The sequence below is a fragment of the Carassius carassius genome, chromosome 9 (assembly GCF_963082965.1).
Source record: "Carassius carassius chromosome 9, fCarCar2.1, whole genome shotgun sequence".
Taxonomy (NCBI): Eukaryota; Metazoa; Chordata; class Actinopteri; order Cypriniformes; family Cyprinidae; genus Carassius; species Carassius carassius.
Window position 1 is genome coordinate 12153019 of NC_081763.1, and position 21655 is coordinate 12174673.

Genomic DNA, 21655 nt, shown 5'->3' on the forward strand with positions numbered 1-21655 from the left:
TAAAACATTTGTAACTTTTTGCATTTTCTAATAATAAAACAAGGTTGAGCACAAGTCAAATAATGCCAAAAAAGGTCCTTGTAAAAGAACAGTTTGCCTAAAGTTTACATTTTGTCATCATTTACTAACCCTCTTGTTACACTAAACCCGGATGACTGGGTTCAAGGAATATCCCCATATCTCCATTGGACTGTTAACTATGGCAACTGGATCAATATGTTAGCTGAAATTGAGAAGCAGACCAGTTAACCAGTTCATTTGTTGTGTGAACTGGATTATTAGTTATGAATCCACCAAGAAGAGCTAGGACAGATTTTTTAGTGATTTCAGTCTGTTTCTTCTATAAAGCTAAAGAATGACTTCATAAGATTTAGAATAAACTTCCCTGTTTAACGGAAGAATGAAACTCATCCAGGGGTGCGTTTCCCAAAACCATAGTTGCTAACTAAGTTAGCATCTTTGTTGGTTGCAATACAATTTCCCATTGCCAACCAACTAAGTTGCTTACAGGTTAGCAACTATGGTTTTGGGAAACGCACCCCTGGTTTGTAAGAGAGAAACTCAAACAACATGAGGATAATGATGAGTAAATGATGACAGAATTTCCATCTTGTAATAAGTGTTTGTTTCTTAATGCCTATCATAAACAAACATACAAAAATGAAAGGCTGGAATAGCTGCTTCTGGGAAAAGGACTTTCAACATCACAGCCGATAAATCACATTGAGAACTAATGTAAAACCATATCAACATAAACTTTTCTTTGAATCGAGTATACTGACATCTAGATAATTTTTAAATCTCGATTCAGGCCACTAAAATGTGAATATATGAGCTTACATTTACTGTTCCTTCTTTTCTTACAGCCAAGGCTGGAGCAGGGGCAACTCCAGACAAAAAGGTAGAGTCGTTATCATGTGTAATATTATAGCTGTAAGTCTGTAGCCAGATTAGTTAAAAAACACAACAACTGAGAGGAGCCAATGATTTGTTTTTAAAATAATGTACATTTAATTTAAATCATCTCAATTTTAGTATGATTATAATTTGGTATTTTTGTTTTATTTTTCCTTAATTTTTAGCATCTCTTCATTTTTAAGTTAATTTACTGACCGCTTTTTTGCCATTGTTTTGCATTTTTGTCTTTATCACCATCTCAAAACATAAGATACTCACAACAACCCCGCATGCAAAAGCTAGACCCACTTCTGCCCCCTTAAAAGGGTCTTCAGTCGCAGGCATCCTCAGCAAAAAAAACCCCAGTCTCTTCCTCAACTCCATCATGTCGCTTTAGCAGTCCACGCTTTGCAAACGCTATAAAAAGGCCCAACAGTGCAGGAGCAAGAGAGTCTAGGGCCACGGTGAGTTCTGTCTCTTGTCTGACCATCGGCCAAGAGAATTTGCTGTGAAATTGTTGTGAACATTTGACAACAAAGTCCCCCCCAAAATGGAAACCTGTGAGAAGACTTAATTTACAGCACCTGAGACTTGACAACATGAACATTCTTATTACCAGAGCAGAAAGAGAAGCTAATTAATGGATTTCTGTTTTGTTGGATTTAAATGGTTATATATTTATTAAAAACTAGCTCAAAAAAGCAGAAGACTTAGTATTAGCAACATTTTTGTTGTTTATATTTAGCCTGGAGAAGCCAAGACGAAGACAGGGGGTGCCAAACCCCAAGGAGCTGGCACTAAAGTCCCTGGTAAGTGATTTTTAGAATTTTTTTCAAGGGTCCAAATGAATCTTTGTTTTATACCATGAAAAGGAAGGGTGCTTGGTGACTCAGCATTTACTTTCCCTTCCTAACAGTTTGAAAAGGAAATTTAACATTATTATGTGAACTAAGCACTTTCATACGGAGCCCCGAACATAACATGCAAAAAAAAAAAAAAATTTATTGTGCGCATGATTTACTAATTCGTTCCCTCAATGTACTAAAACGTTCACACGATTACTATTGTGTTCCTTTGATTTACTATTTCGTTCACTCGATTTTTAAATTGTGCGCACAATTTACTAATTCGTTCCCTCGATTTGCTGAATCGAGTGCACAATTTAGCAAATCAAGAGAATGCAATAGTAAATCAGGGGAATGCAATAGTAAATCGAGGGAAATGCAATAGTAATCGTGTGCACGTTTTAGTACATTGAGGGGACGAATTAGTAAATCATGCGCACAATTAATTTTTTTTTTTTTTTGCATGACATGTGTGGGGCTCCGTACTTTCAGGCAATGGAGTCCTCTCAATTTACAACACATTTCCCTTTTTAATGCTTTCTCCAATGGCATAATCCCACTCCAGCATTCCGCATGACATGACAAATGAAAGTACATTGACTATAAATTCATAAGCGAGTATTCACTGCAAAGCAAACTGCAAAAGTTTTACTGTGTACGATTTAACTAGTCTTCAGGAAGTACACAATATCTGTCTACTTGAAATGGGTTATAAAATCCCAAGGGAGTGATTCTCTATTTATAGAGAGTTTACATGATTGATTTGTACCACTTTGATTTGTGAAATGCAGCTGCTTCACGGATGGAGCAGCGAAAGACAGGACCAGGGTCCATTGAAAGAGGTAAAAAAAAAAAAAAAAAGTGCTGTAGCCAATCGAAAAATCTGCACTGCTAAAATAATAAAAACTGCACAAAATTCCATGAAAGCTTCTACATATTCCATAAAGTTTCAAAGATAGACTGGAAGGCAAAAAAACTTTACTTTAGTATAATTAACTAAAGAGTAAATAATCAGAAGAGCAAAAAAGTAGGAAAGTATATGTTTTTTTTATCTCTTTAGCTGACTCACCTAAAACCCCAGACCGAAGTGGTTGCAGCAGCCCAGCCAGTCGGTCATCTACCCCTGGACAACAGGGGAAGAAAGTAGCAGTGGTGCGCACCCCTCCTAAATCACCTAGTTCATTGAGATCTCGTGCCCCGATTGCTCCTGTTGCACCAATGCCTGACCTGAAGAACGTCAAGTCCAAGATCGGCTCCACTGAAAACATCAAACACCAGCCTGGAGGCGGGAAGGTAATTCTGTCATGCCTGATTTTCAACTGGTAAAATCAAACGTCTGAAAACTAAGCCAGCTGGTTTGGATGCATTTATTGTAAAGTTGAAAGACTGAGGAGACAACTTTGACCCCATCTGATGGAAGTAGGCCAATCATTTTTTATGTGGACATTTGGATTATTTCTATCTGAACACCATTCCTTAGGTTCAGATATTTGACAGAGAGTTCACTCAGGTCAGGGAGAGTTAGTTAACCTTTTTCAGATTGTAAATTGGAAGTATGTCAACACAGAAAAGCTACTGAAAGAAAAAAAACTTTTTGCAGAGCATCAGGTTAACACTCTTGACTCTCCTTGTCCTTTTCCAGGTGACTATTGTTCAGAATAAGATTGACTTTACTAATGTTCAGTCTAGATGTGGATCCAAAGACAATATCAAGCATGTTCCTGGTGGTGGTAATGTGAGTAACTGGTAGGGTTAGAACTCCTTGGTCTGAAAAATAGTATCGTTAGAAGCAGTTAACATTAGATATAATTGTAAAATAGTGTAAAAAAAAAAGGGAAAAAACAAATAAAACCTTATATTTCAGCTGTTTCTGATTAAAATAGGACCCTACCACAGACTATGTTTATGAATTATCCTGTGAAAGGATTTGTGAATTGGAGCAGATACTTCAGGATATTTCACACTTATGTCTAAGTTACACAATATATTATATTTGATATGTATTGATTTACAGTCTGGAGAAGTCGATTCTAGTCGCCGAACGTCAGAGCCAGTCTGCAGATTTGAGTTGATTCCATAGAAAATCACGTAGTGTATGATGGTTACCAACTACAATTTTTCAGCCTCAGACTATGATTCCATCCAGTCAGAGGATATAAAACATGTTTATGATATTTTAGATCACGTTTTCATTTTTCACACGTCTCCAAGCACCAAGGTGCACGATTCTGCGTGAGTTTGTTGTGATCAGAACAACATGAAAGTCTGGTAGTGTGTGATCTTTGTTTTGAAAATCTATTCAGATTTTAAAAGTCGTGTATTGGATTCCAGCCTTTAGACAACTCAAACTTTGACTATGACTGCTGAATATTTCTAACAGACCGTTTTAAAGAGGGTTCACCCAAAAATGAAAATTCTGTCATTAATTACTTATCCTCATGTTGTTTTAAACCCCCAAGACTTAAGTTCATCCTCAGAAAACAATTTAAGATATTTTAAATTAAATCACTCTGTTCCAGCTTGACACAAAGTAACTGACACCCAGAAAGGTAGTAGAAACATCATGGAACTGGTCCATATTACTCCAGTGGTTCAAAACACTGTTAGTATATTCTTGTTTTAAGTCCTCCTCAATTTTGAATTCTTCACAGATTATTACAAATATTGCAGCAGTGTTCCTCTTCCTCTGCTTGCAAACAGTACAGTGCTCACGGTATGGATTGTATCATAAAAGCTGTGGTCTCGCCTCAACACAACATGCATGTGTGATGGTGCTCTCGAAGATGGGACAAAAAGATGAAGAAGCTCTCGTGAACACCCGTTGGAGATAGAAATTAAGAAAATTGTGAAAGTGGTAGGTTTTTTTTTTTTTTGCAAGAGATGAAACAAAACAAATACAATGTGATCTGACTGATGGCTTTAGCTATGAGCTGTACTATAAGGTGCTACAGGTTGTTGTTTCTTTTTGGCAAGTCTACACTGGCAATGCATTTGGGCAAGACATCCATCTAGATGCCTTTGCAAAAACTAGGTTAATTTCACTTGCCTGAATCCCCAGTGTTGGCATCTCCTCTTACCTGGTGTTCCTCCTGGTTCCTCTTGGTGATGCACCTGGATTGCTGACTGATGTTGCTGCATTGCAGATGTGCTGCTGTGTAGACTGCATGCATGTACCTAGATTCCTTTGCAGGTGAAGATTGTGAAGGGGTCTCAGGTATTCAGATATGCAGAAACAAAACTCCAAGGGATATGGATCTTCACTTGAGTGCTTGAAACTGAGCATGTGCATCATCACAGTGCTTGCAAGGCGAATTCAAATCCATTAATCTGTATTCAAATACCTAATTTATTCTTCCACTCATACTTTTTTGCAACTCTTATCATCTTGAACTACTTAACTCATTTCAGAGATTGCTTTGTAGATAATTTCATCCTTAGGTGTGCTACTTCAGGATCATTTGACTAAAGACGCTGTTTCATTGCCTTACAAGTGCTGGTATTGCCTTCAGACGTAAATCTAGTTATATCTGAATTTCTCTTGAGACGGTAAATAGGATATAACATGCATTGTTGCATTACAGTCTCTTCCATCTATAAGCCCTTGGGTGCCTTTGACTAAAATATTGAGTGATGCATTTAGAGTGAATCTCTTTTCTGACTTGGGACAGAGAGGGACATTTTCATGTCGTAATTCTTGTTTGAAAGAGTATTTACACAATTCTAAATGCCCTCTAAGATCTATTCAGACAAACAGGAATACAGTCAATCATATATGTTATGTCAACCCAGTCTAAATGCATACAAAATTGAAATACGTCACTCCGTTACATTTGCATGAAGTGTGGGTCTAGTAAACTGGATTTATATCTATTTTGTGGTGGCCTATAAATGGAAGTAAGTTTCTTCTCTGTCCCGTGAACCCTTTTGTTGTGAATAATGGTAATTTTCCTACTCCAGATCATCAGCTCCTCAGGTGCCCGAGCATGTGCTTCATTTCCTTCCAAAATGCTCTGGTTGATAACTGACTCCATTTGTTCCTCTTGCTTCAGGTTCAGATAGTGCACAAAAAGATCGACCTAAGCAACGTCCAATCAAAGTGTGGCTCCAAGGCCAACATTCATCACAAACCTGGTGAGATTTGAGTCAGATATGAAGAAAGAGTATAACAAAATGCCATTAGGTATTTTAAGGCCAAACACGACAACGAAAATTGCTTATTCATTTTTTATGCAAGTTTTACATTTTATTTACTGTACCTTATTGGATTGGAAGTGCCATCCCTAACTCTATCTTCAACTCCATTTAACTAAAAACAGTTGGGAAAGTTTTTATTTAAACAGAATCTGAACACTTCTATCTGTATTTTAGGAGGTGGAAATGTAGAGATCAAATCTGAGAAGTTGGACTTCAAAGCCCAGTCAAAGGTTGGATCTCTGGAGAACATTGGACATGTTCCTAAGGGAGGACAGAAGAAGGTATGTTCTTGACCATGAGTCTCTAGTGAATTACTAATGTACAGTACTGTGTTGAATTATTTGTCATTTGGATGTAGAATTAATTCACAATAATACAAAGTGTTCTTCATGTTAGATCTTGCTATGGTCAGCATGCTTGCTTGCTCCTGCTTGGCAGACTTTAGTGTATTTCTTTTGCACATATTTTTGCCAACTTCTTTGAAACGTCTTTAAGACCTACTGTTCTGCACCTAATCTAGAGCAAATGTTATCCCGTGGTCCAATATTTATTTAAATATTTATTTCATCCAAAATCTTAAACACGGTCTGTATTTACTCGCTTCATATTGTTCCAAACCTACATAACTTTATAGCTTCCATGGAACACAAAAGGAGACGTTTAGCAGAATGTTTCGGCTCCTCTTCTCATTTAATGAAAGTGAATGTGGGCTGTCGGGCTTCAAAGACAAACAGGACATGCAGAATTACTTTGTGTTCAACTAAAGGGAGAAAAGCATATGACATGAGAGTGAGTAAATGATCTGTTTCTTAAATGAAAATATTTGTAGCTTTAAGAAACCTTGCCTCCTTATATCTGAATTAATGTAGTCTCAACACACAAAACCAAAGTATACAAGGGCATTACATTTAATATTATTAAGTTCTAATTAATTCCATATAATTCTGCATTAAATAAATGAAGTAGGATGATTTTCTATAGTATGTAGCAAATGAAATAAACGTCCTGCAGAGAACTTACTGGATGATAGAAGCTGAGTGTCTTGCTCTCCTTCATCTTCTCTCTCTACTGAGCACGTTTTCAATCATTTTTAAGATCGCTGCATTTTCTAGTGCTCCCTTGGTTAGTGCTAACTATTGTTCCATTCAGCGATCTGCTGTTCCTGTGTCCCCTTTTATCACACACAACCTAAAACCGCTGACTGACTACCGCTTTTATGCGTTCACATTCAGAAACATTCAGGAATCAAGTAGAAGTGCTGATCTGAGAACTTTAAAGCTAATAAACTTATGTAAAATCATGGATCTGGATCTCAGATGAAAGGTTTTAATGAATCAGTAAAACTCTCATAGAATTCATTCAAATGTCATATGCTTTCATAAGTTGGTCCAGTTGTTGTGAATTGGGAAGAATGCTTTATGGTGGGTGGTGACATGTTTAAATGTATTTTTTAGTCTAGCACTAGATACAGTACATCATAATTAAGGATTCAGAGCACATAAATAAATCAACTTCAGTCTTCTGATCAAACAGCTTTAGTTTTGCTCTTAACTCATTGATAGACATTATTATTTGATCCGAAGGAAGATGATAGAGTAGATCGGCACTCTTACTTGGAAATATCTGATGAGTGTTGAGACCGCTTCACCCCTTATCCCTCTAGTGTGAGTGGGTTTTATCCCTTCATGACCTCATTTCATAATTTGCATCCCAACCCATTTTGTTTTGTTTACCCATAACCCTGTGGACTATGTGGCGTCCATGCTGTAGAGGGAGAAGGAAGCAGAGCCGCAGGCCGCAAATGCTTCCTCTAATGGGGATGCTGTTCACTCTAATGATGGTGACATGACCTTTGACCTTCCCTCCTCTGAAGGGAACAGTCTGGTTAAGTCAGAGGGCCTCAGTAAGTATATCACAGCTGACTGACTTGTCATCATTACATGCTTTTTATGTCCTGTGCTAGGAATAATCTTGTCAGCACTGTAATAAGTCTTTATTTCAATTCAATTGTGCATTATCTTTATAATAAATATTTTAGTACATTTCTGGTCCCGGTCATATAAGCAAATATAACTATGCTTATTAAAATGAATTGGATGGGTTAAAAAGGTATATGCAAATCACTATAAGAAGACTAGTTCTGCAGCTTTATGATAAAATATTAAGTATACAAGACTCATCTTACCAGATTGCCATGTAAGTCCACTAGAGGGGCAGCCTTACTGTGTGACCTTCAGCTGTCTCTGAAAATAAAACGGGAGAGCAGATTTTAACATAACCACTCAAAACCATTTAGCTTTTTTTTTTTTTTTTTAAGAAATTAGGACATTAAATGGATCACAAGTGATAATGAAGATGCTACAAATATATTTTAAATAAAAAACAAACAAACAAAAAAAGAGGTTTTCACAAAAAGCACACTTGTTTCCAACACTGATAATAATAAAAAATATTTATAGGGCAGTAAATCAGCATATTAAAATGACTTCTGAAAGATCATGTGAATGAAGACTGGAGAAATGGCTGATAAAAATATATTAAATTAGGCCTACATTTCAAAATATATTAAAATAAGAATCGTTATATTTCTAATATTACTGTTTTAGTGTGTACAGTATTTGATCAAATGAATGCAGCCTTGGTGATAAAAAAAGAAAAAAATTAAATTAAAAATATTAGTGACCCCAAACAATACATACTGTAGGACTTTTCATTTTATTTTATGCATGTATTATCTTACAAAACCTGACAATTGTTCATATCCATCCAATTTAATCCAAATTCCACCTTTCCTTCCTTCAGATTGAGAGCCACAAGCTAAATTTCCGAGAGCACGCCAAAGCGCGCACCGACCACGGCGCTGAGATCGTGTGCCGGTCCCCCGACATTTCCACGGATGGATCGCCCCGCCGTCTCAGCAACGTGTCTTCCTCCGACAGCATCAACATGACCGACTCCCCACAACTGTCCACGCTAGCTGACCAGGTGTCAGCCTCCCTCGCTAAACAAGGCCTGTGAGCCCCCAGCCCAAACGTGTTGGCAGTTGACAAAATGAAAAAAAGTTACAAATGTATTTCCTTCAGTCCTTTCAAATAAGGTGCTTGTCGGATTTCTCCTAACTAAAGGTTGTCCCATGCAGCGGCTTGTCTGCTTGTGAAATAATTTTACGCCTCCTGGCACGGAGAGACAGGTATTGGCTTAGTATCATCAAAACAACAAAGAAAAAATTTCAATTTAAAAGGAGCTGGTGGTGTATTGATCCCCAAATGGTCATTTACAGCACTGAGTAGCCTGGTTTTGTTTTGTAACCCCGTTTTTTAAAAGAACAACAATGTAATTTGCTTTCAAAGCTGTATTTGCTTCGTTGCCTTATTGTGAATGTTTTGATTTACCATAACTTATGCACTCCTGTTTTGACGTGCAGCAGTAGGGAAGGCAAACATGTTACATGGTTTGGAAGGGTGGAGTTAATGATACTGGCTATGAATTTGATTGGACAGAAACATTTCAAACACTCTCTATAGTTGAATAGTAGACACATATTAAACTGAAATAGTGGCCTGCTATATAATTATTTAAATCAAAGACATTAACTCAAAAAATTAAAAAAAATTACAAAATTTAATCAAAAAATTAACTCAAAGACATTAAATCAAAGACCTAACTCTATAGTGCATGCTTTGATTCTTAATAAAAACTGTTAAACTCTCTAAACACCTCAATTGTGTCTTTGATCCAAAATGAAACCGTTAAGACTTGATAAATCATTATTCAGATGAGTCTGGGACGCTGTAATTCTAATATCATAAATTAGATATTTCTGTACCAGACTCTGTGAATTCTTTAAAACTGCACATCCTCATTCATCTCCACAGCAGATTCTCAAGGCTCATCTGTCCTCGATTTTACTGGAAGAATTAAATCATCTTGCTTGGCTTCTAGTGACTCTTTTGACAGAGAAGAAAGCAAATGTCAATATACAAAAATCATACAAAACTTTGAAATAAAGCTGTTGTACAGGGCTCCACATTAAGGATTTTTGTTTAACCGTTCACAGTTGTTCACATTTTGTGTCTAAAAATATACATTTTACTTTGATATTATCTTTTAAAAATGATTTAATGCAAATAATTAAACATTTAAAAAAAAAGGGGGGGTGGGGCATAAATGTCAACGCAAAACCTTACTGATAATATTTTCTAATTAATGACAACCCATTTCAGTGCATCCAATACATCACTTGAAGTTCCAGTCTATAAAACAAGAATGATTGCAATGATAAAAAATTATGAGACCAAATAAAAGATGTAGTGACGGCCACATTGTCATCCTTATTGTTGAGCTCTGAAGTAGTTTGCCCTGCACAAGCCCCAACTGATATCACTCGGTACATTCTCTCATTGTTTCCTTTAACTCATCTCTGTATGGTCACAATGCTTCTGTATTGATGGATTTCAGCTTTTGTGTACAAAATGCTGTTCCAAAGAATGTTTGTATGGACCAATGGAAAAGACATGAGAGTATTTCAAAGCACTCATAAAATAACTAACATATCGGAAATCTCATATTGCGAACAGACAGCTGACAAGTGGCTCCCGGTGTCCATCAGCTGCATTTGAGAAAACAACTGTGTGTTTTAAAGATTCTCTGTGGTCTAAGATGGATTCAGTCATGTACAGCAGCACAGTGCTGATTCATTTGTTGCAGGACGTTTAACACATCAGCCAAGCTCCCCTCAGTACTAAAGCCTTCAATCCAAAGCACAACGCTCTCACGCTGCACATTCCCAGCATGCAATGGACTTCACTTCACCCAATGGACTGGTCTTTAACCAGTCACCACATCCCCGTCCAACTGTTTAGAAAACCACCTTTACTAGAGTGTTTAACTCACCCTAAAACATGCAAAGAAAGAGGAAAAAAAGTGGACGATTAAAGGAATGAAACTACCTGCTAAAATCCAGGTTTATGTTACACACTTCTTTTTTTAATAGTATTGTGTAGACGATGTTAAAAGATGTACGAAAGTATTCAGATGAACTGATTTGGATCTGACACTAAGCTTTTTATTTAATATCCGCAGTGCATTGCAGCTTTATGCTCATTTGAAAGTGAATGCACTTAGCTGCCTTTACACAAACTACATTGCTCATTTAGATGTACATTTAGAAAGGGGTATAATAATACTAAGTAAAATAGGAGGAAATCTGCATCCAGCATCCACAATACGAGTAAAGTACTTGCCTAGTGCCACATGCATCTCTCTCACGTGACTCTTTGAGAAGCTTTAGACGGATTGCTGTAAACCCAACACTGTGGCAGTCCTTTGAACAGCATGCTGCGAACATAAACCTGAGCATTTAGACGTGTGGATTAAGCTGAAGAACAGAATTGTCAGATAAAATGTTTTAGCTGCGTTTCAGACTGTTCGGTCATGTGTTGACCGCTCGCGAGGTCTCTATCTCTCCTCAGAGTTTCATTTCCCGCCTCTGCTCCTCCTCTCTTCTCATTGCAGTTCTTTATTCTAGCTTGACCGTTGTGATTGTCTTTATCGTAATGTGTTTTATTAATTGGTTTACATTGATACTCCTTGCTGTAAACGTGAATTTGGAAATAAAGTCCGTATTAAACTGCCTTGTGTAAAGTTACTTTTTTTCTGAAAGACTACTCTTTTGGTCTCATTCCCTTACGAAAATTAACCATGTTTTTACTACAAATAAAACCAAAAAAACCATGGTAACCACAAATTAACCATGGTTTTGCTATATTAACCGTAGTTTAACCATGGTATTTGTAGTAAATCTGTGGTTATACAAATGGTAGTCAACACGCCAAAAAACCATGGGTTACTATAGTTTTACTATAATAAAACCATGGTTATTTTTCGTAAGGGTTTACGTTGCCCCTTAGATTAAGAAGTGGACGGGACACAGATATATCCTTAAAGGCACAATGTTATGGAACTTTTTTTTAGTGAAAAAAAAAATAACCTAATGAAAAAACCTGTATAAAATCATGAACACTCACATGACGAAATCGGGAGCCAAATGAACGCGGTTTTAATTTGCATGGAGCGGGTCGCCTCACGTTCAGATCACATGACAAGACGAATATTGTGGAACGGAGTAAATAACAGTTAACAGCGAAGATCACCTCTTTTTTATGCATTTGGTAACCAAATTCTTCTGAATTTGCATGCTGGCGTCAGTATAAATACTGTAAATAGCTGTGCCTTTCCAATTTACTAAAAGAACATCCCTGTAATTTGCTAATCTATCAATTATTAGTAGTCTTTTAGCTTTGTTTCACACGGTTTCTGGTAGATTTACCTGAGCGGACATTTATTTTTGTCATTACAGTTCAGATAAATGAGTAAACAACCTTTCTGCACTCACCTTTAACATTAGTGTGAACAATTGTATTGGGTTTCTCAAGGTTTCACATTAAAATGTATATAAAAGCTAAAGAAATGCCAGGTCCAATCCAAAATCCTTACTGATCCAAGCAGAATATCCGTAATGATTATCATATATGAACCAGATTGAAACAGTTTCTAGAACAATAGAAAGACAGAAGACATTGGAGTACAATATAATTCACTTTTAATTTGAGAAGCACAAACGTTGCCTGTCTGTCAGATTGGCCCATTATCCATAAACTTATTTTTTCTCATGTTGTCTCTCCATAAAGAAAGTGTTAAATATTCTCATGTGTCTTCTCCCTAGACAATCAGGACAGCTACAGCCTGAACATCAAACACAGTAAAGAATCAAACAAGGTATATACAAAATAAACTTTGTTGTTTTGTACAAACTATTACATGCTAAAGGATATACCAGACTCACCCAACCCTCATTCACCACATTGGAAATTCAAAGTATGAAAATAACTCACACGATACAATATTGGCTTTTGAAAGCTAGTCAAACCTTATGGTACATTTGCCTGATAAGTACAGAGACCCCCACAGAGACAGAGAGACATTAAACCATAATTAATGATATTAAGAATGAAAGGGGTGGTGGGTTTCTCAGCAGGAAATGGGACAGTCTTGGATGGTCCCCTTATGATTTGCCACACAACCTCAACAGATGAGATGTCTCTGACACTACGAACGCTGTTACGCTCCAGTGAAAAGGAATATATTAAGGATTTCTGGTTTACATGACACCCCTTATACAAGAACAAATGGCTACAATAGCTAGAAACGTATGACGACGGATACAGAGAAGCTACTTATAAAAATCTTAAGTAACTGGTGTCCGCTATTATACTAGTACATTCATATTAGTTAAAATAACAGGAGGGAGTTGCAAGCAGTGACTCACTGACTGGGGAACTAACAGAAATCGTTCCTCATCGTTGGAAAAACGGAGCTGTGACCAACAGCAACTGAAGAGGCAACAAATGAAAAGTTGCCAAGTCCTTTCCTATCAAGCACTCCAGCTAACATTATTACTCAAACATCAAGTTATGGGATTCGACGATGGCTGTAGGTATTGCAGAGTGGGTTTCATTAATTAAACGAAGACAAAAGTTTAGATCTGACCAATCAATGGAAGAGCTCTTGGGGTTGGAGCCAAGTCAAAAGAAAAACTGAGTCAAGTGGCAGCACATTTCAGTTTATCTTGGAGTGATTCTGGACTAACCTGATCATGCACAGCAATGTCAAGTGCTTCAAAATTCACACCCACACGAGAAATTACACGCTTTATTACACAGTGATAAGTTACAGAGCTGCAGCGAGTGGAATCTAGTTTTAAATGTTAGCGTCCTGCGCATGTTTATTCAGGTGCAGATCGTAAGGTTATGGACAACTGTCGTGCAAGAGACCAATTTCCTGCTCTAATCTAACGGAGGCATTTAAAAAGCACATGAGAGCAACACATCACTTTCGTTTTCTGGCTGCGATGAAGGCACCTGCTCTCTCCACGTCACTTTGACAGAAGTGGGGCACAGACAAACCACATTATTCAAGAGAACATGGGACAAATCAATCCAGATATTGGAATTTATGCAATTCCCAGGCATCAAATATGGGGAAGGTTGTCTGTTTAAAATAAGCAGGGAATGTGTCGAGAAATGAAGTGCTTTCACACAGATAAAACAGACAGGCATCTGGACTTTCTCAGAAGTCTCGCTTAATCATTATTATTGGCTTTATTTCAATGTTTTTATCACTCCAGTATAAACTTCAAGGCTGAATGGGTAATTTTATGTGGGATATTGGAAAAATCTGAAAGGGTACCACACACAATGCAAGCTGAGCCCCTCAGTACAACAGCATGCTAAGGGGGAAGTGCTCTTCAGCGATATACAATACGTTTCTGAGCTTCATATTTTGGTTTAGCCCAAAAAAGCTAATTTCTTTCTTCCTTTTTTTTTAATATTTTTATTCTTCAGTGACCCAAAAGCAAGACTGAATTAAAACAAGTCTTAATATATATCTCCATACAATTCACTAAAAACCGTGAAAGAATTTACTGATGTTTGAATATCAAACAACAGGGACTTTCATTCATTTTTTATTTATTTATTTTTCATCTATGTTGCTGCTGTTTCAGGAGTTTCTGAAAGCTGGTGGGTGGGCAGTCTAGGCTTCATTGGTGAGTAGGTTTGGGCTTGGTGCCGTCATCGCCGAGAGGTGATGAAGGCCCAGTGTCAGACTCCGACTTGGACGACCTGCACCCGGACACCCGTCGAATGGTCCTACAGGGTCCCTCGCCAGCTGGACTATGATGGATTTCGCTCTCCTGCTGTGGATCCACATCCAGCGGAAATGTCCGGCATTCCCATGGCTGTACCGGCTGGGGAGCCCATAGGGGACAAAAACAGAGACACACTAAGTAAATATCTGCACACATAAGACAACAAATGCACCAAAAGGGCAAAAAAAAAAAATCTGTCTGGTAACCGGAAGTTTCTTTGTTTCCTAATTCCACCTTGGCTTCACTAGTGGGGCAGTCCCTGTAGTAAGTGCACTTCAGTACAACTGAGCACGTGACTTTAAACGTACAATAAAGCCTCTAGCTTCACATGAAACACTAGAATACATAAATTCTAGTTAACTGATCGATGGTGCTTCTATATCAGGAGCCTACCATTTCCTCATAGGTATCTGGGGTGGAGCAGCGCGTGTCCTCGTTGGACAGCAGCCGTTGGGAGTCTCTTGAGCCGGGCGTGTGAAGGCCGGACAGCATCAGCATCTCTGGACTGACCGGGCTGGATGGAGATGCCACCGAGTTGTACTCATGCAGCAAGTGGAAATGTGCCGTGTCTGGAGACGTGGGCTGCGGCGTGGAGGGGTTTGTGCCACACAGCAAGGGGGTGGTCCGTCCATCCTCAGACTTGTATGACCTGTGGAGAAAACGATCAGCCCCTCATCATGTGTGTTCAGACTCTGGTATGAATGCGGTGAATAAGTGTAAACTGGCATCTGAACTTTGGTGAACATCAAACCAAGGTGGGTCTCAGACCGCCTCCAAACAAACTTTGGTGGAGTTTGACTGAAATAAGAATGCAACACAGAATCCAACGACAGCTAAACTAATCAAAACCTATTACGGTTTGGAACAGGCATCATTCTTAATGTGTCTGAGATGACGTCATTGTAATACTTTTTGCTTCAGTAAGTTCTCATTCATGTTGAGGTAAGTGAACAGCCTGGAATTGTTTTTCACTGCAATTCTTCTCTCCTGTTTAAAACTTAACTCATTTGCCATCATGAAGTACAAAACACAAAGGTCAGGTACATTCAGACTGACGCAAAGTTGTTAAATTGCAATTGTTCCTAAAAAGGGCAAAGAAAAGCAGTATAAGCTGTGTTCCCCCACCTGCTGCCCCTTCTCTTTGCGATGCTGCTGGCACTCCAACGAGATCGCTCCTGCCCTTCATACGGAAAGTGAAGCTGAGAGAATGTGACATCAGAGAGATCCTCAATCTGAGAGAATGGGAGAAGATTATTAAAACATACACCAGGCAGTATTCAGGGGTGCAGGCAATTAAAAAAAAAATGACAAGGGAGTCCTAAAATTAAACATTAACAAGCCAAATCACAAATTACAGAATTACTGTGGCTGTGTGTAAACCCAATAATCATTAAGTGGTACTTTTCTTTTTGAACTGATAGAACTCGTGTATAAGTAAATAATTGTCTTTCGCATCAAAAGGTCATTAGTACAGGTGTTCCACAAGGCTGTCTCAGTGCACCTATTTTTTTTTCTTTTTTTTTTCTTTTTTTTTTTTTTTACAAATGAGTGATTAAGTATGCATTCACAAAACTATTGAAATATTCAGATGGCAGAGCCATATTAAGTTTACAGTGTTCACAACAATATTAGCACCATCTACCAGTCAGAAATAAGCTGGTTTGTTGACTGGTTTGATAAAATGAGTTAATATTACATACAAAGAAAACAAGACGAGATTGTATTCGACCAAAAATGCATAGGTGATCATCTTCAAGTGGTTATACATGACCATAACATCGCCCAGTCACAGACAGTTCATTTACATGGGAAACACATACTGAATGGGTTTTCAATTGTCTAAATTTTTTTCATATTGGCAGCCATTTTTAGCTCAAAACCTACTGAGCTGCCTACCAAGAAAGCATTTTGGGGCATCATCATTTTACAAGCTTGTAGCAGCTTACAGGCTTGAAACAGCCTAAAATAACTGTTTGGTGACCAACTGCATGGCCATACCTCCACTGCATCATCCTCTTCAGATATTGGTTTTGCAAAAATGTCCACTTCTCGCCAACTACAATGAAAAAGCAAAGGGCAACATATATAGTAAGTAAAGAACAAATCTTTGAATATATAAGGCTAATGAAAACGGGTATGGAAAGACAGTTTGTGTCTCTGACCTTGGGGTAAGAATCTCTTTATACTGTAGTTTCTCCACTCGGGTGGTGGCGGCCACAGACATGGGGATGACGATGTTATTGATGTCAAAGGGGCTCTCTCCTCTCCGTCGGCGAATAGTCTGAAAGGGTCACATATAGATCTAAGTAACTCATTCTCACGTCTACACAAATAGACTCGGAAGGCTTTGAAGAGCATCTTACGGCAGCACTGCTGTTGAGGTGAAGGAGTGTGGAGGTCTCGGAGATTGATGGCCGTCTCATCAGGGGGCTGTGGGTGGGCGTGTTTAGAGCGGACAGAGATGGGCATGGACTCCCCATGTCCATATTCAACTTTGGAGCATCTTTAGACAAATCAAAGACAGTGCTGAAGTTACAGGGCTGAACTCAATGGTGATTTAGAGAGAGATGACTGAAACCAATAAAAGGAGGAACTGAAACCAATAAAAGCAGGAATGAGAAAAATGAAAAGAACGATCAACATACTCTCTGTACAGTCCAGCGAGGGTTCACGAGGTCTCTTGCGGCCGTGACTCCTGTCAAAAGAACTGCTCTGGCGGAAATGCTGGCGAGACTCATGTTTACTGGCACTGATTGGGATGTCTAACTGCTGCTGAGAGACCTTCTCTGAGCGCACCTTATGATGCGACAAACCTGAGAGAAATAGCAAACAGGAAGATGAAATGGATGAAGATAAAACTTTTTTTTTGCTGTATATTAAAATTTTTCTTTCAACTTTTTTTTTAACATTTATTTATCACTAAATTTTTTTATCATTACTGTTATCCGTTTTACATTTGTGTTTCAGTTACTCTGCATCCTTTGTCTTCGATTACATAATTTTAGTTTATTAATTTACGTTTATTTCTAGTCAAGTCACCTTTATTTATTTAGCGCTTTTAAAAATACAGATTGTAACAGAGCAACTGAACAGCATTAAATAGGAAAATAGTGTGTCAATAATGCAACCTATCTTATTTTAACCTCTCTTTTAATCTGTACTGTTTTCAATTTTAATCTTTAAGATTTTTTCCTTCATTTGTGTGTCGTGTTCAACTTATCATTTTGGCCATTTTAAACAGTTTTTCCCACATTTACTTAATTCAATTTTTAGTTTTAATGTTTTTCTTTCTTTTCCAGATACTCCGTATACTTTGTCTTGGCTTATTTTACATCATTTATGTACAATGAATTACATTTTGTTTTACCTTTATTTCCAACTTCATTTAAATCCTCACTGTTATTCATTTTAATCTTTAAATTTATTTTTAAGGTTATTTTACACGTGTTAATTCGATCTTTTTCATTTTTAATATTATCATTTATTTTACATAATGTACATACTTTTGGAATATTATTCGTGAACATCTGCTGAATGTTTTTGCAAAACAAATACATGATTGAATCGCCAAAATTTATCAATAAATTGGACTAAATAATAATGAAACTACCTATAATAGTAATTTATATTACATGTGACTCAACTCTACAATACATCAGAGTTCAATAATTCATACATGGAATAAGAAAGAAAGAAATAGTGTCAGCAACTGTGGCTGGACTTATATGATGCCAGAAATAACTGCTGAGTCACTGCAACGAGTGTCTGGTAGAGAGCAGCTAATGACAGCCAGACACTCACAGGTCACTTTAACTGCGCATAGGGGCTGTCATATTTAGACTGTCCTAAGGGTGTGAGAATTTGCCTCCATTAGAGAAAACTCAGCTCCTGACATGGGGCACACAGGTTTAACTCCAGCTGCCTTAATTGCCTATTTTCAATTTTTAATAAAGCCCTTTAAAGCTAATAAATGTGGTCTTTTGGTGTCTTTAGTTGTAGTTTTCACACTTACGGACTGTGGAGAGGAGAGAGTTGGCGAGCTTATGTTTGTCTTTGGATGACAGGTCTGAGACGCGGCTACCCAAACAGATCTTCTTGATGGGCCTGATCTTCTCAAGAGGACGATTCTGCCAGTTTCCCTTCAGCACACGCTGCATATGGAGATTCATCATCACATCTGAGAGAGAAGACGACAGAGTTTATCATCTGAAACAGATTTGCTTTGGCCGACATCAACCTCACTAATTTTTCAATTCCTGATAGACAAGTCCAACGGAACTGGTTTCTTGTTGAATATCTCGTTTCGATTTGAGAAGCATTAGATAGTGAAAGTAAAACTGGGTGTGAACAGTTTCAAGATGACTTTAAGACTTCCAAGGGATTTTTTTTGTTGCTGAAACCATTTTTCCAGATGAAATTGGATCAGGAAAGGTTCGACCAACTGGCATCCAAAATTATTTACAATGCATTTAAGGAAAACATTATTCCAGTGACGTGACATTCAGTAAAAAATGTTTCTAATAATAAATAAAAAGTTACAAGTTAAAAAAAATAAGTTACTTAAAGGTATACATTAAAATGTGTATGTGCATTTTCTCAGAATCAAACCCAACATCATTGTACATAACGCTCATTCAAAAGGACTTTTCATCTTTACTAATGCGAATAGTGACTGACCTAATGATCTGCAAACATCTAAATCGGTACACAGTGTGATGAGTAAATTCTCCAGCAGAAGGCATCAGAGCTTAACTCTAGTATTCATTGTGCTAAGGTTCCTCTTCCTTTTTTCCCTCCATCTACTCGAGTATCACCAATGGTGTCACCTGCCTCTTTTACGCCCATCATTCATTTGTACAACAGATGCCAGATTAGAGGGGACGACAGGTTCATATTACCGAGGGAAAATACGTCTCTCTCTCAGCTAGTCTGACAAAGCTTGCTGCTACTGGCATGCTTGGTCAGAGTCAGATTGCTCTGCTGGTTATCACTGCAAAGGTCAGGCACATGAATGCTTGATCAGCTAATCCAACCAGCACAGGGAAGGACTGCTGATCTAAGATCAGCTCTTCAAATTCAATGTTACTGAATTCTCACAGACATGAAATGCAAAGCTGTTTTGAGACCCCAGCACTAATGACCTGCTCCAAACCCACATCAGCCTGCAGGTTATTTTAGGAGGTGCAATAACCAGATCCAGAATAATTAACACCAAGCTGTTACGCAGTAAAAAAAAAAAAGCCTTATTAAAAGTCCTCATCCTTAAGGCAATCTGTAGGAAATGATCAGCATGGATAGACAGAGCTTAGCCCAAAGTATACAAGGGCTATCTGCATTCCCCAACGGTCTGTGTGATGCTGCTTTCTTCATCAGAACTGTACACGGACATCCGCACACACTGTCCACATGGATCCCAATTTTGGTAAAAACAAGGATGCTCCACGTACAACAACAAAGGCGCAGGTGAATGTTGACAGGAGGAGTCCACTAGGTGCTACTTTGCATATATTGAACTCATCCATGCATGCTCATCAGGGTTTGTCTGTGCAGACAAGGCTGTTCAAAAGACAGAGGAAAGTGAAGTATACCCGGCTCTTGATACTGTCACTCTACGTACGTGTGCATACTGAAAAAAAGAAGAAGAAAAAACTAACAATTAAAGGACTGGGGTGTGTCCTCACCGTCTGTAAAGGAGAGGATGGGGTGAACGCAGGGGTCAAACTGTGCCAGTCGGTCCAGTAGGGGGAGCTGGTGCTGGGTGTCTGCAGGAGGGAGAGCACGTCCACTGCACATCACACACTGAGCGTTCAGCTCACAGCCACAGCGAGGAGTCACTGACCTCAGAGCCTGACAGAGAGAATGACCACCAGAGAAGTTAGTCCAGTTTTATGAATGGTGAATAAATGAAAGGGTATGATTTTTTTTAAACATATCAGCCCTGCACTAATAGATGACTACAGAAAAGAACTGATAACAATGTACACTTTTTAAAGAAATAAATACTTTATGGAGAAAGGACATAAACAACTGAATTTTTTATTATAAATGCTGATCAAAGAATTGTGAAGAAATGCATCGTTTACACAAATATTAAGCAACAAATCTGTTTTCAGCGTTAAGAGGAGGATGAAGTAGTAGTATTTTTTATTAACTAACATTAACAAACAATAATACTGCAACAAACATATTGCACATTGATTAATGTTAATGCATTAAATAGTTATATAGATCCTTTTTTTTTAAATGTCTATAGAGTGGTTTATGTAATAAATTGATCAACACAAGTATATCAATAGATACTAACAAACAGAAATATTTACTGACACCAAAACTTTTCAAATTAAATGCAAAATGACTTCTGCAAACATTTTTCAGCAATGATTTAGCATATTTTGGACATCAATTAACCATATTTTCTAAATGTTTTGCAGCCTTAAATTCTGAATAGTGTATTTCAGACACTAAAGATTTGTGAACACACTGCACATTGCCATTCTGTGTCCAGCAGCAATCCCAGCACTAACCTTGGCAGCATGACATGTGAATCATAGAGGGTTTTGCAGAAAAACAAGCAAGGTCTAAATATTTTATAAATACACACGTATATAAAGAGAAGTATTGTACTAGGTATAAAAAATGACATATAATATTTCTATATAGCTGTATATATATATATTAAAATATATTAAATATATATTATTTCTATATATTAAAATATAGCTGTTTAATATTTCTCTTTGTGGGAAAAAATAAAAAATAAATAGCATGCATGGATCATCATCAAATATGCTTTTTGTGAATGAAATCTCTGGAGCACCAGCATCCAATATTTAGATCTGGCAGTGATCAGCCTTTCCCTTTGTCTACGTTTACCCTTCCTACCTGATGCTCTCACACAAATCTCTGCAGCAGATGACCACACATGGATCCTATATAATAAATAAATACAGATCTGACCGGGTTTTCAATGACAATATTCAATCAATCTCTAAATATAAAAAGTAGCCCATGC

General features: G+C 37.7%; 2 protein-coding genes and 1 long non-coding RNA gene across 7 annotated transcripts in view; 1 reads left to right on the forward strand and 2 right to left on the reverse strand.

Moving 5' to 3' along the window:
* Positions 1 to 9388, forward strand: part of LOC132148960 (microtubule-associated protein tau-like) — a 30401-nt gene extending 21013 nt beyond the window's left edge. For 2 of the 5 annotated variants that reach the window (XM_059557793.1, XM_059557794.1), the window contains exons 4-11: positions 867 to 909; positions 1325 to 1361; positions 1643 to 1706; positions 2534 to 2584; positions 2803 to 3035; positions 5792 to 5873; positions 6111 to 6217; positions 8739 to 9388. In XM_059557793.1, coding sequence (XP_059413776.1) covers positions 867 to 909; positions 1325 to 1361; positions 1643 to 1706; positions 2534 to 2584; positions 2803 to 3035; positions 5792 to 5873; positions 6111 to 6217; positions 8739 to 8954 — 833 coding nt within the window. In that variant the 3' untranslated portion in view covers positions 8955 to 9388. The remainder of the gene's footprint in view (positions 1 to 866; positions 910 to 1324; positions 1362 to 1642; positions 1707 to 2533; positions 2585 to 2802; positions 3036 to 5791; positions 5874 to 6110; positions 6218 to 8738) is intronic. The other 3 variants (XM_059557796.1, XM_059557795.1, XM_059557797.1) reach the window with 3 other exon arrangements.
* On the reverse strand, positions 4598 to 8208 carry LOC132148962 (uncharacterized). Its single transcript, XR_009434987.1, has 2 exons — positions 8122 to 8208; positions 4598 to 6696 (listed from the first exon to the last, which is right to left on the reverse strand). It is a non-coding gene; the product is annotated as an uncharacterized LOC132148962 (long non-coding RNA).
* Positions 9389 to 14444: 5056 nt separating the features above from the next.
* The window catches only part of LOC132148957 (KAT8 regulatory NSL complex subunit 1-like), a 65626-nt gene continuing 58415 nt past the window's right edge, over positions 14445 to 21655 (reverse strand). Inside the window, exons 7-15 of the mRNA XM_059557788.1 lie at positions 20325 to 20490; positions 18656 to 18820; positions 17289 to 17456; positions 17007 to 17146; positions 16806 to 16924; positions 16642 to 16699; positions 15769 to 15875; positions 15037 to 15292; positions 14445 to 14742 (exon numbers count right to left, since the gene is read on the reverse strand). Coding sequence (XP_059413771.1) covers positions 14536 to 14742; positions 15037 to 15292; positions 15769 to 15875; positions 16642 to 16699; positions 16806 to 16924; positions 17007 to 17146; positions 17289 to 17456; positions 18656 to 18820; positions 20325 to 20490 — 1386 coding nt within the window. The 3' untranslated portion in view covers positions 14445 to 14535. The remainder of the gene's footprint in view (positions 14743 to 15036; positions 15293 to 15768; positions 15876 to 16641; positions 16700 to 16805; positions 16925 to 17006; positions 17147 to 17288; positions 17457 to 18655; positions 18821 to 20324; positions 20491 to 21655) is intronic.